The sequence below is a fragment of the Carassius auratus genome, chromosome 25 (assembly GCF_003368295.1).
Source record: "Carassius auratus strain Wakin chromosome 25, ASM336829v1, whole genome shotgun sequence".
NCBI classification, from domain to species: Eukaryota; Metazoa; Chordata; class Actinopteri; order Cypriniformes; family Cyprinidae; genus Carassius; species Carassius auratus.
In genome coordinates, this window is record NC_039267.1 from 15,079,896 (window position 1) to 15,098,477 (window position 18,582).

The window sequence follows — 18,582 nt, forward strand, 5'->3', positions numbered from 1 at the left end:
CCTGACGTTACTTTGTGCAGGTGAAAGCTTCTGGCAGGATTTTGAGAGATCTCGTTAATTCAGAAAAAAAAAAAATCATGAAGATTATTCTCATAATTCTGAGATAATTAACTCATTAATTCAGAAAAACATAGTGAAAAAAAATGTTTTTCAAGAAAAATAATTCTGAGATAATTAACTCGTTAATTCAGAAAAACAGAGCAAAAACTTTTTTTCATGAAAAATGATCTCGTAATTCTGAGATAATTAACTCGTTAATTCAGAAAAACAGAGTAGATTTTTTTTCTCAAGTGAATGCAATACGCTTCCGTATAACCACAGTTCGTAACGTTTCTAGTAGCTTTTTTATTTAAAGCTAACGTGATATTTTTGAACTGTTTAAAACTCTTTATGGAGTCTAACGTTACTGATTTTTTTTTTTGACCTGAAGAAAAATATGCTTCAGCAGCTAAACAATCTGTAGGCCTATGTTACAGTAGCCTACATGGAACACACTTTTTTCATGGACTTTTTTTTTTAAATTCCCATCAAAATGTAAATATTGATTAAAGAATACAAAACTATACAAATTAAAATGAATAAAAAGACAACACCCACTCACACACACACACACACATATCTTTATCACTGACCTTTTTTCACTTAAAACCCAATATAAAAATACATATCTCAAGGGAACCATGGCGAAGTAGTCTTCTGGGGTTTTTTCCGTCATGGCCGCATCACTCTATAAACCACAAGTAATACTCAAGAGCCTAGTAGTCCATCAATTAATGTCTTGTGGACATTAACAAATACATCAAGTTGTTTAATTTAAACACTTTGCTTTCGATGCTTTTAAAAGTATAGTTCACCCAAAACGAAAAATTCTGTCATTAATTACTGGGTCACCTTAAAACAGGTGTTTAACACAAACTTCAGTTTAGCAAAATAATTTTTCCTACATGTCCTACGATAGTCCACCGTTTTTAAGATGATCCGATGATCCACCTAAACACATCCAAATGATTCTTTAAAAGGGGAATCTTATAAATAAAAGAGCCACAAACAGACTCTCCCTGTGGGACAAGTCAATCAATATAAAAATGTTACCTATTTGTGAGAATAAATGGCGAACCGCTTTTAAGAAATAAACTGCACTTCTTAAATGGATTTTTAAATGCAATGTGTTTTGACTTTGAACCTACAAGTAAACATTTAACTAAATATGTAATAGGCTACACATAAATGTCACCCTTCACCAGGGATGGACTGGGAATAAAAAACGGCCCTGGACTTTGACTAAACTCGGCCCAAAGCAATCGGTTTTATTCCAAGATAGCATGAAATAGATTATATAATATGCTGTAACAGCATATTATACAATCTATTCCATGCTGTCTTAAAATGAATTTATTACTTAATAATCTTAATTAATTTATGCAGTAATTAATCTTACTGCACAAATAATAATACCACATCTAAATGAAAATACACCGTTACAAATGTAACTTCTGTATTTAAAATCTTCAAAGTTTGTAAGCATTAACTGTAACGTTACCAACATTTTAAAAAGTAAAAGCCCAAAATATTTCTTCGTATTAGCTACTGCATGTGGCATTTTACAGCTAAAATGTTAAAGTTTAGCTGTTTTAATTACTGTAATCATTAAAAATGTAGCAACCTGAATATCACTTCCTAACATCATCCCTAGTAACTCTTTCTCCTCTCATGTTCCATACTTATTGTATTTTACTGTATTTTTGTAAGTCGCATTTATTTAGAACCATGAACCAAAGAGAAAACATTACCGTCTTCAGCCACGAGAGGGCGCTCTATGCTGCTCAGTGCTCCTGTAGGTAATGTTTTCTCTTGGTTCTTGGTTCAAAATAAATGCGACGTACAATCCAGTGCGATTTATATGTTTTTTTTTCTTCGTCATGACGTATTTTTGGACTGATGCGACTTATACTCAGGTGCGACTTATAATCTGAATGAGGTGATGACTGCGTGGGTGGTGGGCCGTCCTGGAGTACCTGTCGTTCTGTGATTCTCCAGATCACATAGATGGTCAGTCCGCCCTTGCCCTTCACAGTCCTGACATCCATTTAGTTTAGAATTTCCGAAAGCATTGCTGAGGACTGGCGAGAGTTTATGCTGTGCAGTCGAGGCAAACTATACCAACACATGCCGCAACCGTTCCCCTGTCAAGAAAGACTTCATAATCTTCTTTAAATGCAACACATTTTTAAAGTCCTTACCGCCGTTCTGAGCGAAGCTCGAATGCAGCATCAGGACTCCGAATAATATCACCAGCGCATTTCCCGTGTAAGGCATTTTCTGGGTGATCTCACTACCTGGATATGTGTGGAGGGATGCGGAGGAGAGGAGGGCTGTCGAGGAGGATGTGAGTGGGAGGGAGCTGCATCAGTGACGTTTTGCTCAGTTAGTAAGACATTTATTGAATGTATGCTACCAACTGAGCTTTATTGTAAAGCTAAAGTTTCTGACTGTAGGTCTGTATGTTATTAAATCACATAATGTAGCCTAAATACAGTAAATAGCTATATCAATATCTGAGTTATTAATATATTTCATTGTAAAATGTGTTGTGAATAATACAAGTAGTATAAAATGGAAGGAAACATGGTTACTTATAGTTCAGAATTGGCCTACACAGAAAACATGCCACGTAATGCAGTAGCCTAAATATAATTTTAATATGTGAAAAACAAAAACATAAAAAAATGTATCAGAAAACAGGAGACTAGGAGTAGCATCTTGTCCATTTTATGCAATAAACGTTTAATTTCAACAACAGTTTATAGAAAATCTACTTGTTTTTTTTATGTAATATATTTTCTAGCTGGTCACTTTTAAACTGTATTAGTATTTACATTTGAGTGCAGTACATTTTAATTCACAGTATAAAGTAGTTTGTGAATGTGAGATGAATATAGTCTAATAACATAGATTGACATGAACTGTATTTTACAGACAACAGTGTTGACACAATGAATAGGGTGGTGCATCTAATGCATGCGAGGACATTTTTGCATGTTAGATGAAGTTTAAAAATGTTTAAAAAAAATGTTCAAACAATTTCTTAAAACATTAAGTTCATTCATTCATTCATTCATTTAACCAACACATTAATCACTGCCATAATGTGCCAACATTGCCATTCCCTGCCAAAACAAACACTTTAATCTGTAGTTCTCAGGATGACAGTCTACTGCCTTCTACTGGACAGTAGTGTTATAGAAAAAAAGTATATTCGTTAACTGTTGTTAAAGGGGGGGTGGGGGATGGGGGGGGGGTGAAATGCAATTTCATGCATACTGAGTTTTACACTGTTAAAGAGTTGGATTCCCATCCTAAACATGGACAAAGTTTCAAAAATTAAGTTGTACGTTTGAAAGAGTATTTTTGTTCCAAAAATACCTCTTCTGGTTTGTCACAAGTTTCTGAAAGTTTTTTTCGAGTATGGGTCTGTGTGACGTTAGATGGAGCGGAATTTCCTTATATGGGTCCTGAGGGCACTTCTGCCGGAAGAGCGCGCGCTCCCGTATAGCAGAGCACTGAGAGCACAACAGACTTCACTGATCAGAGCGAGAGCGTCGCGAAATGTCACAAAAGAAGTGTGTTTTTGGTTGCCAGGGCAAGACAACCCTGCACAGATTACCAAAGAAAAAACAGCATTAAGGGACCAGTGGATGGAGTTTATTTTTACAGAGCATCAACGGAGTTGTGCAAGTGTTTTTGTTTGTTCCCTGCATTTCGAAGATGCTTGTTTTACAAACAAGGCCCAGTTTGACACCGGATTTGCACATCGTTTATTTCTTAAGGATAATGCAGTCCAAACGAAAAAGGGTCACGATCGTTTGTTGGAACCACGGGCGGTGAGTAAAACTGCTTCAAATATCTCTGTGTTGTTAACTTAGCTATTGGCGTGTAAGCACATCAAGTAAACAACATGCGATGTTGTCATCAAACTGCACTTTCCACATGTACAGCTTAAAAAAAAAAAGACGACATAAAGTGGAACTTAGTAGATAAATTATTAGATAAAATCTGAATTAAATAGAAAGGCATGTTGTGTTCCATAGAAATGCACACTACGGAAACTGCAATGTGGGATATAATGTTTTGAATATATGCTTTAATGGTGTCTATGTATAATTGTGTATTTAGCTGTTGACACTGGCTTTGACCAGAATAGATGCTAACTGTGACATCTCTGTATACAAAAAAATCACATTTATGTATGGATGCATGAAAACTTTTTCCTAAAAATGACACAGGCCATTCAGGCGATGGTGAACACATGTTGGAAACATCTTTCAGAAATGCCAAAGCCAAGGAAGTTTCAACTTCCACATTCTGTAGTATAGGGCTGAATCTGTCTGGTACATTCTTCTCTTTTTCATTACTCATCTGTCCCACACCAGATAAAATCTGAATTAAATAGAAAGGCAAGTTATGTTCCAGAGAAATGCACACAACGCAAACAGCAATGTTGGATATAATGTTTTGGGTATTTGCTTTAATGGTGTCTATGTATAATTGTGTATTTTAAGGACTGTCAAAATACATTTAACTTCAGTAGTACATGATAATAATATAACATCTAGTGGATATTGGTCAATGAACAATAAAAATAACAAAATAGAAGTTAATTGAGATAAATTTGGCCGCCCTTAGGCACGTAGATAAGTACATCAAAAATAGCCTTTAATATATATTTTTTGTCCTTATAAAAATTATGCTAAGAAGATAAGTTGAAAAAGTAGAAAAATTTGCTGTGTTACAAACAGTGTATACTTTACACTGGAAGATGTAAATCAAGTGCAACAATTAGAAGTTTAATAAAGAAGTTTATTTCACTCTTTTTCCACTCATATTGTGCACATAATTATTTTTTGAAAATTTAAAATTTGCACAAATAAGAACATATAAAAATATTTATTTTCAGGTTTGTACATGTTGCATGTGTTATTTTTAAACTTTAAATAAATTCCTGGGATCACTCTTCTTAAATACTACTTTTAAGCACATACATTTTATGATCTTATGAATCATGAAACAAATCAAAATAACTATCTAGAGTCAAAATAACATCTACAGAGTGGTACTCGATCCAGGACATTCTGAAAGACTGTGTTCGTAAATGAGGAGCTCCTCTGTTCCTCATGACAAACTCGATCCAGAAGACGGCACGATAAAGAGGTTTCATTGGCTGGTCGTGGTGCAGCTTGGACAGTCTCTGAATGTTCTCCTTGTAAGATGGGTTATACAGCACTTCCTCCAGTGCCTGTAGAAACATTGTCCTGTTCAATTCTGCAATATCCACAAGTTTAGCTGTGCCTCTAAATTTCATTCTAGACAGATTGTCAGGTTGATCAATTATTATAGGTAAACCCAAAATGGGCACCCCATGATAGATGGCCTCTTGGATGCTATTTGTACCTCCATGTGTTATAAACACTTTAGTCTGAGGATGTCCAAGCAGATCATTCTGAGGTAGCCAGTCAACAAGTAATGTATTATCACCTATATTGACAAGTCGAGGTCCTGGTGTGTCTCCAAATTATTTTTGGGGGCAATCGGGCAAAAGCGGCAGCAAATTCCTCTGTGATGTCTTAAGAAATGGAATAATGCAGAAGCCTAAATATAATTTTAAAATGTGAAAAACAAAAACATAAAAAATTTATCAGAAAACAGGAGACTAGGAGTAGCATCTTGTCCATTTTATGCATTAAACTTTTAATTTCAACAACAGTTTGTAGAAACAATAACGCGAGACACATTTCCGGGTCGCGGTTTCCGCTCATTTGGTCCTCAGCAGTCCTTCTCTCTCTCAACTACTCAGGTTTCCCCTGGCGTTAAATACTCTCTCCCGCTGCAGGCTTCGCTAAACCACGCCTTCGCCTCCACATACCCCCACATATCCCAGGAGACAGTAGCGGAGGGTGAGGACGGCCCACCTGATGGCAAGGCATTCTTTCTCAATGGTGCTGTACTTAGTCTCTCTCCTAGAGAGCTTGCGACTAATGTACAGCACCGGCTGTTCCTCTCCCTCGATCTCCTGAGACAGGACTGCCCCCAGTCCCCTGTCCGACGCGTCTGTCTGCAACAGAAAAGGGAGAGAGAAATTAGGAGCGTGTACAACGGCCCGCCACATAGAGCAACTTTCACATGGGTAAAGGCCTGCTGACACAGCTCCGTCCACTGCATTGTATCTGGTGCCTCCTTTTTAGTAAGGTCAGTCAAGGGGCTGGTGAGGTCCGAATAATTAGGCACAAACCGTCTATAATATCCCGCCAGCCCCAAGAACTGTCATACCTCCTTTTTGGTCTTAGGGCGCAGACAGGTCGCAACTGCAGCTGTCTTGTCAATTTGGGGACGCACCTGCCCAGGCCCCAAGTGGAAGCCCAGATACCTTACCTCCACATGCCCAACCGCAAACTTCTACGAATTTCGACACAGCATTCACTATGCGATAATCCACACAGAAACGGACTGAGCCGTCCGTTTTCGGAACCAAAACTATCGGTCTTGCCCAGTTACTGTTGGATTCTTCTATTACCCCCATTTCAAGCATGGCACCTAATTCAGCCTGAACTACCTTTTTCTTATGCTCAGGCAAGCGATACGGCCGGCTGTGAACTACCATGCCCGGCTCAGTCTCGATATGGTGCTGAATCAGGTTGGTACGGCCGGGTAGGGGCGAGAACACGTCGGCTAATTCAGCCTGCAATCTTGCTACGTCAGTGAGCTGGGACGGCGAGAGGTGATCTCCACCTGGGGCCAGGGTGAGGGATTGAGATTTGACATTCGCCTCTGGCCCAAGATCCTTTTCTCCACTAATCACTGTCACCAACATCACTGGCTCCACCTCCTTCCATTTTTTAAGGAGATTGAGGTAATATATTTGACGTGCCCTGTTCCTATCCGACCATATAACCTCATAATCGAGCTCTCCGACTTGTCATGCGAACTCAAACGGTCCCTGCCACTTTGCCATTAATTTGGAGCTTGATGTTGGGAGCAATACAAGTACTTTCTCTCCCGGTGCAAATTTGTGTAACTTAGCACCCCTGTTTTACATCCGGCTCTGTCTGTCCTGAGCTTGTAACAAATTCTCCCTTGATAGCTGCCCCAAAGTGTGGAGTTTTGTTCTGAAGTCCAGGACATACTGAATTTCATTTTTGCTTTGAGACGGTCCCTCCTCCCAAATTTCTCTCAGGAGACAGTTTCTCCAGCACCCCGCGGGGCTGCCGTCCATAAAGGAAGCTCGAAGGGGGAAAACCCCGTGGAGGCTTGCGGGACCTCTCGCATGGCGAACAACAAGGGTTCTAACCACTTATCCCAATTTTTGCCGTCTTCCTGCATGAAATTATGAATCATTGACTTAAGCGTGCGATTAAAGCGCTCGACCAGGCCGTTGGTTTGTAGGTGATAGACGCTGGTACAAATCGATTTAATGCCCAATAATTCCGTGCCTTGATGGGTGAGTATTTCTTTCGGAACCCCCACCCAGGAGTGTCAGGGTTTTTGGCAAGGGAGGAACTCAAGTGCAGACAGGATTCAACACAAAAGGGTTTATTAAATACAAAAAGGGAAAACAAAAACCCACGAGGGGGAAAACAAGGGCTAGGGTAAGGACTAAATAACCAAACAAGACAGGGCTGACCAGATAAAGACACTAAACACTAACTATAAACAAACACTCACGGTATACAGATTACAATCACAGTCACAAGTGTGGAACACATCTGAGAAGCACATAAGTAACACATAAGTAGTACAATGAACCGACGCAAGACAGAGCACACTAGGAGATCTAAATAGGGGAACTAATCAAGACACGACAGGTGTTACAGATAGGACAATCACGACACGACTAGGATAACAAGGGGGCGGGGCAAGGGAACGAGACAACACAAGCACATGGCCCAAAGACAAGGCCATGCGCTTGTACACAAAACACGGGTCTGTCATGATCCTGCCTCAAGACTAGGAAAAATCAAGGACACGAGGGCAGAATCATGACAGAACCCCTCCCTTAAGGAGCGGCTTCCAGACGCTCCTCAAGGGAACATCAAACACGGGACATGACTGACATGACAGACTGGGACACCGATACAAACCAACAGGACATGACAAATAACAACAAAGGCAAACATGAGTACACAACGGCAGGGTTGGGGTGACAAATCAAAAAAAACAAACAGGGAAGGGGAGGGGGCGGGACCACAAAGTTCATGGGGGACAGACCAGGGCGGGGGGGTGGGGTAGGAATCTTAGGAGGACAGGACGAAGGCTGACGACGGGGGGTACGGGCAGGTCTGGGTGGTGAGGGGCGGGGAGGGGTCTCAGGACAACTGACAGGGGACATGACAGGAGCAGACAAGGGACGCGGGGCAACACTTACGGGACGCGGGGCAAGACTTACGGGACACGGGGGGACAACATCTACTGGACACGGGGGGACAACATCTACTGGACACGGGGGGACAACATCTACTGGACACGGGGGGACAACATCTACTGGACACGGGGGGACAACATCTACTGGACACGGGGGGACATTAACGGGACACGGGGCCACATCAACAGGACACGGGGCCACATCAACAGGACACGGGGCCACATCAACAGGACACGGGGAGACAACGGCTGGACATTTGGGACTTCTGGGGACAGGGTCAGGGGACAAGACAGGACTGACGGGGATTTCTAAAATTTGGACAAGACGGGACAAATAATCAGAAAATGCTTTAGCAGCTAGGACAATTGGCATCTCCTTATGAGATGAAACCGACTGAACAAGAGTCTTTGCTGCAGAGTCGGCCGCGGCTCTCTCCTCCGCTCTCACGACTGCCGACTTGAATACGGCTTTCTTCTTTGCCGCCACGGGCACGCCAGCGCTCACCGCTGCTGGCTCGGGCACGTTCACCGCCGCTGGCTCGGGCACGCCCACCGCCGCTGGCTCGGGCACGCCAGCGCTCTCCGCTGCTGGCTCGGGCACGCTCACCGCCGCTGGCTCGGGCACGCTCACCGCCGCTGGCTCGGGCACGCTCACCGCCGCTGGCTCGGGCACGCTCACCGCCGCTGGCTCGGGCACGCTCACCGCCGCTGGCTCGGGCACGCTCACCGCCGCTGGCTCGGGCACGCTCACCGCTGCTGGCTCGGGCACGCTCACCGCTGCTGGCTCGGGCACGCTCACCGCTGCTGGCTCGGGCACGCTAGCTCTCTCCGCTGCTGGCACGGGAGAAGACAGGGTCACAGGACCGGCAGGCCCCTTCTTCCTCCTCTTCCTCCTCTTCCTCCTTGGGCGCGGTGCAGAGGCTACAGCTGGGTCAGAGGCGGGTTGGGGGAGTTTGGTCTCGGGCAGGGCAGCCTCGGACGCCGAAGACTCTGAAGCTGACTCCCATGAAAGCCGTCTCCCTCGCTTGTTGGGGAGACTTAAGGTAGTGGAAGGTGCCTCAGGATCTTGGGAGGGACCTAACTGATCCCCCAGGGTTGCCACGGCCAGGACCCGACCCTCTGGGATTGCTGGCAGCTGGGCTGACATCGAGGGGAAAACCTGCGGCTCTCCCTGGGATATACCCTCCCATAGCCGGGCATAGTTTTGAAGGATCCACACCCCCTCGGGCGAGTATGGGAGGGTGACCCCCTTCTTGTCGGTGGGGGATGACGTCCAGCACTGCCTCCGGAACTCTGCCTGACGCTGCAGCTCAGAGGCCCTCCTGCCTGCTGAGTTCCTTGGTGTTCGGTTCATTCTGTCAGGGTTTTTGGCAAGGGAGGAACTCAAGTGCAGACAGGATTCAACACAAAAGGGTTTATTAAATACAAAAAGGGAAAACAAAAACCCACGAGGGGGAAAACAAGGGCTAGGGTAAGGACTAAATAACCAAACAAGACAGGGCTGACCAGATAAAGACACTAAACACTAACTATAAACAAACACTCACGGTATACAGGATACAATCACAGTCACAAGTGTGGAACACATCTGAGAAGCACATAAGTAACACATAAGTAGTACAATGAACCGACGCAAGACAGAGCACACTAGGAGATCTAAATAGGGGAACTAATCAAGACACGACAGGTGTTACAGATAGGACAATCACGACACGACTAGGATAACAAGGGGGCGGGGCAAGGGAACGAGACAACACAAGCACATGGCCCAAAGACAAGGCCATGCGCTTGTACACAAAACACGGGTCTGTCATGATCCTGCCTCAAGACTAGGAAAAATCAAGGACACGAGGGCAGAATCATGACAAGGAGATTAAAGGGGGGGGGTGAAATGCTCATTTTCACTCAATCTTCTGTTAATATTGAGTAACTATAGAGTAGTACTGCATCCTTCATATCTCCAAAAAGTATTTAGTTTTATTATATTTATAAGAGAAAAATAGTCTGTGCCGATTTTTTTTGGAAAAACACGAGCGTCTGGAGGCATGACGTGTGGGCGGAGCTAAAGAATCACAAGCGCGAGTAGGCTTTTGCGTTGAGAGCTTTTGGAAGTTTTGACATTACCGTGAGGAAAAAAAAACATCATCCAAAACAAACCATGGCTAACAGTCAGATTCAGCCGTTTATTTATGATCCAGAATCAGATCCCGAGGCTGAAACTGAATGAGAGCAGCAGCAGCAATGACTACAGCAGGACGTCTCTATGTGGTAACGTTATGTATTGAAACTGTATATATTTGCTTAGCGGTTTTGGAAAATGATGATGGATGATGGCCCTGTTGTTAACCATCCACTGGTCCCTTAATGTTTTTTTTTTTGGTAATCTGTTCTAATCACTTCTTTTGTGACATTTCGCGACGCTCTCGCTCTGATCAGTGAATGTCTGTGCTCTCAGTGCTCTGCTCTACGGAAGCGCGCTCTTCCGGCAGAAGTGCCCTTAGGACCCATATAAGGAAATTCCGCTCCATTTAACGTCACACAGACCCATACTCGAAAAAAACTTTCCGAAACTTGTGACAAACCGGAAGGAGTATTTTTGGAATAGAAATACTCCTTTAATTGTACAACTTAATTTTTGAAACTTTGTCCATGTTTAGGATGGGAATTCATCTCTTTAACAGTATAAAAAACTCAGTATGCATGAAATAGCATTTCACCCCCCCCCCTTTAAACGAAACAGTGCGTCCGCCACACTCTTAGCCGAAATGTTGCGGAGGGCCACTGCTTCAGGATATCGTGTTGCATTATTGACTATGGGCTAATGCAAAATGATGTCCTCTTGCGGATTGCTCTAATGGCCCAATGAGGTCCATATCAATTCTCTCGAAGGGGACCTGCATTAATGGGAGGGGGCGCAATGGCGCTTTTGGGGTGGCCGGGGTCCCTGCGGCTCCTTGGAACTAACAACTTGGTTGTATCTTCATTGGTCTGATCGTCTTGGGTCACTTGATACAACCAATCTTTTAAAATGGCAAAATACAGATAGGAGAGCATTTGGGTAGGCTGGAGAAGCTTGCCGTCGATGGTACGGACCTGCTGGAACGCATGTTTCAAGGTTTCATCCCGAGACTGCTCCAGGGGAAAGTCATTGCGCTCCGAGAGATCCCATCTCTCGACTTCACGCGGTTGCCCTGGAGCAGGGCCCAGCGGTCCCGGCTCAGTTTCTCCCACCTGCACCCGTGCGCCCCTGTTCCGGGCCTTATTTCCCCAAGAGGCATCTGCGCACAGAGACCCCAATAGAGCAGCGAAAGCAGGCCAATTCGTACCCAAAATTATCGGATGCCGGAGGTGCGGACTAACGGCCACATTTTGGTCCAAGAATAGCAAAAACGACGACTTTATTCAGCATTGTCTTCTCTTCCGTGTCTGTTGTGAGAGAGAGTTCAAAACAAAGCAGCTGGATATCCGGTTCGCGAACAAATCATTCAGTTCACCAAATCGAACTGAATCGTTTTAAATGGTTCGCATCTCTAATACACATTAATCCACAAATTATTTAAGCTGTTAACTTTTTTAAATGTGGCTGACACTCCCTCTGAGTTCAAACAAACCAATATCCCGGAGTAATGCATGCACTCAAACAGTACACTGACTGAACTACTGTGAAGAGAGAACTGAAGATGAACACAGAGCTGAGCCAGATAACGAACAATAGACTGACTCGTTCATGAGTGAAGAACCGATTGCATTGGTTTTCGGATCACCAGTAGGTCTTTCGGACAGTTCGATTCAATAAACTGGTTGAAGAAAACGGTTCACCGGTTCTTTTGCGCTCGCCGTAATGGTGTCATTTGCGATGATTGCCCTTGATTCAATCCTTCGGTTTACCCGTGCTCATAACACTAGCACAGAATCAGTTCAGAATCAATCACCAAAAGAATCAGTTCGGTTCAGGCGCTCTGTGTGTCAGTCTGCTTCACGCTGAATCACACATGCGCAGTATCATCAGCTCCTAGGTTCATGATCTGACGCGTCTGACAGAAACGGTTCTTAATTCGTGAATGAGTCAATGTTTTGTTCGTTATCTGGCTCGGCTCGGTGATCATCTTAAGTTCTCTCTTCACAGCAGTTCAGTCTGTGTACTGTTTGAGTACATGAATTACTCCGGGATATTGGTTCGTTTGAACTCAGAGGGAATGTCAGCCACATTAAAAAAGTTAACAGCTTAAGTCATTTGTGGATTAATGCGTATTAGAGATGCGAACCGTTTAAAACTATTCAGTTCGATTTGGTGAACTGAATGATTCGTTCGCTAACCAGATATCCAGACTGCTTTGATTTGAACTCTCTCTCAAAACAGAAATAGAAGAGAAGACAATGCTGAATAAAGTCATTGTTTTTGCTATTTTTGGACCAAAATGTATTTTTTGATGCTTAAAAAAATTCTAACCGACCCTCTGATGTCCCATGGACTACTTTGATGATGTTTTTCTTACCTTTCTGAACATGGACAGTATACCGTACACACATGGCCGCGGGAAGTGGGGGTGCTGGGGGTGCTGCAGCACCCCCTAGTGACGAGAGGGAGATAAAAAAAAAATGTAGGCCTATTAAAATATTTTGCACAATTTATAAATTCCTTATGAATATTTTAGAAAATGATTTTGACACACGTAGGCTATTACGTATATATTTTGGATTTTAATTTCATATTTTGAGGCCTAATCAACACAGGTTCGGAAGTTACGTTGTCAACGTCAGGCAGGCAGGTTTGGTCGCCGAGTAACGAGGTTTCCCGCTCGTTCCATGCAGAATACATCCATCTTTATATAATAGAGCGCACCTCGACATTTGGACACCTGTAACCAGGGCACCCCGCCTGCATGTAGCTCAGGTAAGAGCATTGTGCTGCCGCGCTTGTAACATTTATTTTTTTGGCAACAAGTGTGGCATCAGCTTTGACTAGCGAAGCAATTGTAAGTAGTACACTATAGTATTTTTGTAAGGTGGTGGGGAAGGAGATGGAGAGTATTATTTCGTTCGTGTGTTCTTTGCGTAATGGTTGTGGAGAACTGTTAAATAACGTTTAAATTGTCGGAGATTATTTCCTTTTTGTTTGTGTAAAAAGGTTGGAGATGGAGACAGAAAGCTTTATACTGTGCGTGTGTTCTTTGCGTAATGGATGTGGAGAACTGTTCAATAAACAAATTGCTTAAATAGTCAGAGATTATTTCCTTGTGGTGTGCGTAAAAAGATTTTGGAGTTAATAGATTTGCGTGTGAAATAAACGTGCAGTGACTCAAGCCAGCTGACCAAATCGATTGCATTGTTTTAGCGTTATTGTGAAGTTTGATTAATATTATATTTTGTTGTAATATTATTTGTTGTATCTAAATAAGTTGCATGTATGTATAGGCTATCTGAAATTGTAATGAAAGTAATTATTTCGTTTTCTTTCGATTATTAAACTATTATTTCTGATTCTGCTTCAGATTAATAACGCATTGCGCATATCTGAGAACTGATGTCTGTGTGTTTCAGACCCTGGCTGGCTGTGCACTGAAGTGTATATGACAATAAAGTAGTAAATCTCAATGTATTTATTTTTAAAATGTATTTTAAATAGGCCTATAGGCTCATAGGTTTTTTTGTCAAAAAAAAAAAAAGAAATCACAGCACCCCTTGTTCAAAATTACTTCCCGCGGCCCTGCGTACACACAGCTTCAATGGAGGGACTGAGAGCTGAGCTCTCGGACTAAATCTAAAATATCTTAAACTGTGTTCCAAAGATAAAAGGAGGTCTTTTGAAAGGTCAGGTTTGAAACAACATGAGGGTAAGTTATTAATTGCATAAATTTGCTATATGGGTGAACTAACCCTTTAAGGACCTTGCAAAGGTGAATAATATATTTAATCATAATTTTTTAATGTTTATCATGCATTTTTTTGGACCAATTATTGCATAAAAATTTTATTTATTTATATTGATCGATTTTGGAGAAAGTATTTTGTTAACAAAACTTGATGGCATGGCATGAAAAAATGGTTTGCACTTGTGCCCTACTGAGTGGGCAAACATTGCACTTCATGTCATGTGCAAGCTGTTCACACTGGCTTTGACCAGAATAGATGCTTACTGTGACATCTCTGTATACATAAAAATCACATTTATGTATGGATGCATAAAAACTTTTTCCTAAAAATGACACAGGCCATTCAGACGATGGTGAACACATGTTGGAAACATCTTCTTTTAGAAATGCCAATACCAAGGACGTTTTAACTTCCGCATTCTGTAGTATAGGGCTGAATCTGTCTGGTACATTCTTCTCTTTTTCATTTCTCATCTGCCCCACACCAGATAAAATCTGAATTAAATAGAAAGGCAAGTTGTGTTCCAGAGAGATGCACACAACGCAAACTGCAATGTTGGATATAATGTTTTGAGTATATGATTTAATGGTGTCTATGTATAATTGTGTATTTTAGGGACTGTCAAAATACATTTATTTAAACTCTTTAACTGCAGTGGTACATGTGTGTGATAATAATATAACATCTAGTGGATATTGGTCAATGAACAATAAAAAGAACAAAATAGAAGTTCATTGAGGCTGATGGAGCTTGTGATGTCTGATGATGCCTCTGGTATTCTTCCAGCATATTTTTCACGCTTTAATTAAAATAGCAGTGTATCATTTGCATATCCTTTGCACTCTTGAAATATGAAAACATGTCCTCCTGACAAGGTTGAGCAGAAGGAAGCCTGGTCACCATCCAAAACATATTTTGACAAAATAATAGTTAATATATAATATTAACAGTTAAATATTGTTTATTTTTTTAAATACAGTGCTTACAAGGTAGCAGTGTATTTTCATTAGGCATTCTTCTTAATGTTCTGTATGCGTAATACAATCTGTACAGACATAAAGATTAAAACTTTGTTTTTAGATAAATTCAGCCGCCCTTAGGCATGTAGATAAGTACATTAAAAATAGACTTTAATATATATTTTTTGTCCTTATAAAAATTATGCTAAGAAGATAAGTTGAAAAAGTAGAAAAATTTGCTGTGTTACAAACAGTGTATACTTTACACTGGAAGATGTAAATCAAGTGCAACAATTAGAAGTTTAATAAAGAAGTTTATTTCACTCTTTTTCCACTCATATTGTGCACATAATTTTTTTTTTTGTTGATACAATTTGCACAAATAAGAACAAATAAAAATATAAATTTTCAGGTTTGTACATGTTGCATGTGTTATTTTTAAACTTTAAATTCCTGGGATCACTCGGCTTTAATTTTCTTCTTAAATACTACTTTTAAGCACATACATTTTATGATCTTATAAATCATCAAACAAATCAAAATAACTATCACCAGCAGAGTCAAAATAACATCTACAGAGTTGTACTCGATCCAGGACATTCTGAAAGACTGTGTTCGTAAATGAGGAGCTCCTCTGTTCCTCATGACAAACTCGATCCAGAAGACGGCACGATCAAGAGGTTTCATTGGCTGGTCGTGGTGCAGCTTGGACAGTCTCTGAATGTTCTCCTTGTAAGATGGGTTATAAAGCACTTCCTCCAGTGCCTGTAGAAACATCGTCCTGTTCAATTCTGCAATATCCACAAGTTTAGCTGTGCCTCTAACTTTCATTCTAGACAGATTGTCAGGTTGATCAAATACTAAAGGTAAACCCAAAATGGGCACCCCATGATAGATGGCCTCTTGGATGCTATTTGTGCCTCCATGTGTTATAAACACTTTAGTCTGAGGATGTCCAAGCAGGTCATTCTGAGGTAACCAGTCAACAAGTAATGTATTATCACCTATATTGACAGGTCGAGGTCCAGTGTGTCTCCAAATGATTTTTTGGGGCAATCTGGCAAAAGCGGCAGCAATTTCCTCTGTGATATCTTGTGGAAGATGGCTAAAAATAGTCCCTAGGGACATGACAATGAGTCCATGATCTCCTGAGCTCTGCACAAACTCCTCAAGATCATCTGGAAGCGGCTTGGCAGGTTTACACTGGAAGCCCCCCATATAGATGATATTAGGCATTGTGGGTCGTGGAAACTCAAAGGTAAAGTCAGTTCTCATGAGCCAGATGTCTGCATCCCGAAGGACGTTTTTGTAATTAATTTCTGATCCAAAGTATTTCTTGCAGAAAGACTGGTAGTGTGAGGAGATATATCTGGTTTTGTGATAAACTGAAAATATGTATCCCATTATGTTCTGTACACGTTGAGCAAACGTCATCTTATCTGTCAGCTCTAGTCCTGGTAAAGGAACATACGATAGTGGTGAAGGAGCTATTTCGTAATGTGCCTCTCCATGCATCGTCCAACGGACATTTAGCACAAGAGGGAGACCAAGACGGAGCGCAAGAAAACATCCACCTCCAAAAGCCGGATCTGTCAGAAACAGGTCATATTTTGCTGTCTGGAGTGAAGCCATTAAGTCTTTATTTTCAAAGATTTTCCCCATTAAGTCAAGTTGATTGCGATGCATCTCTTCAAAAAATGTTCCAACCTCTGCAGCCAGAGAGAGGTAGCTCCAAAAGGACAGTTTCTCTCTTCTGCTGACCAGGATATGTTTCGTAAATGCATCAAACTGCTCCTTTTCAATTCCACCGCTATTATAAACAGTGATGGAGGTATAGAAAGGAGATTCCTCCTTGATATACCAGCTGTTAGAGGCTCTAAGCACGGTCACGTTGTGACCTCTTGTATGCAATTCCTCAATTAGGACCTTCATGTTCACCCAGTGGCTTCCATCCAATGGAAACACCAACACTTTCCCTCCAAACACTTGACATAATATGCTCAAGAATGCTAACAATGCGGCAGGAAAATAATGCATCTTTTTTAACCTTCGATGAAAGAAAGTTGATTACAAAACATTATAATTCAGTTTCACAAACCACATTAACACTTAATAACTGATTACATAAAAAATGATGGCAATCTGCTTTACTCACCACACAAAGTTCATAAGCTGGTGATGAAAATCCAAGTATGCGGCCAGCTAGGTAAAACACTGACAGCACTGAAATAGTGTGGAACAAGCCCAGCCCTGCTAAAATGTGCAAAACACTGGGAGTGTACAAGTGGAAAGTTGATACCAATGATACTTCCTCTATGCGCACAAAACTTGTCTAAGCTTGTACATGCTGTAGTTCTTGAGAAGTGCATAGATTTAATAGCACACCTTGTGTCCTCTAGACAGCCAAATAAAATAAATTAGTAAACCACTACATCCCCCTGCCCCCAAATATTAGTCTAGCTACTTCCAAGAAGACACCGGTGTCCCTGAAAAGCTAGAGATTAAGAGTCATGTGACAAATTTCAAGAATGTTAGGAAAATTTTGACGTGTCATTTTGTGAACAATGTTTTTATTGTGTGTGTGTTTATATATGTATATATGGTTTATCTTTTAAATGTAATTTATTTACGTGCTGTATTTCTTTTCAACGCTAGATGGCGACTAGGAGCAGTAGCACTGGCCTACATTATAATTTGAGTCCAGTCTGATATTACAGACGGTTCCTTATTTATTCATTTAAACATTGTACATTCATGATTAAAAAAAGAAGGGGAAAAAGACAATTAATTTATTTTCAAATATCAAATTTGCCTGCCCTTGCTTGACCGATCATGTGCTTCACTGCATCGCAGGACAAGGCTGACTAGAGGAAGAGCGCGAAATTTCTGAGGTGAGGTAACGTTAGCCTACTTTCATTGCACAACAAAATTTGTTTTTAAAGTTGTTACGTTGTGAATAACACTAAGAGTAATGACAATTATTAAGGTAGGGAGGTGATAACTACAGCTCGTAACGTTTCTAGTACCCTTTTTTTTTTTAAACGTAACGATAATTACTTAAGTGATATTTTTGAACTCAGTTTAAAACTCTTGGTGAGTCTCTATGGAGTCTAACGTTACTGATTTTTTTTCCTTGAGAAAAATATGCTTCAGCAGCTATACAATCTGTAGGCATATGTTACAGTAACCTACATGGAACACACTGTACTTCACAGACTTTTTTTAAATTCCCATCAATATGTAAATATGGATTAAAGAATACAAAACTATAGAAATTACAATGAATAAAAAGACAACAACCATTCTTTCTCTCTCTCTCTCTCACACACACACACAC

General features: G+C 41.3%; 2 protein-coding genes across 2 annotated transcripts in view; both read right to left on the minus strand.

Annotated features, from left to right (window-relative positions):
* The window catches only part of nptna (neuroplastin a), a 36,512-nt gene extending 34,147 nt beyond the window's left edge, over positions 1–2,365 (minus strand). The window contains exon 1 of the mRNA XM_026202884.1: positions 2,244–2,365. Within this exon, the coding sequence (XP_026058669.1) occupies positions 2,244–2,316 (73 nt within the window). The 5' untranslated portion in view covers positions 2,317–2,365. The remainder of the gene's footprint in view (positions 1–2,243) is intronic.
* Positions 2,366–15,539: 13,174 nt separating this feature from the next.
* On the minus strand, positions 15,540–17,494 carry LOC113043471 (UDP-glucuronosyltransferase 2A1-like). The gene is made up of 2 exons (XM_026202886.1): positions 17,401–17,494; positions 15,540–17,292 (listed from the first exon to the last, which is right to left on the minus strand). The coding sequence occupies exons 1-2, from the start codon at positions 17,412–17,414 to the stop codon at positions 15,705–15,707; spliced, it is 1,602 nt and encodes a 533-aa protein (XP_026058671.1). The 5' UTR covers positions 17,415–17,494; the 3' UTR covers positions 15,540–15,704.
* Positions 17,495–18,582: the final 1,088 nt, after the last annotated feature.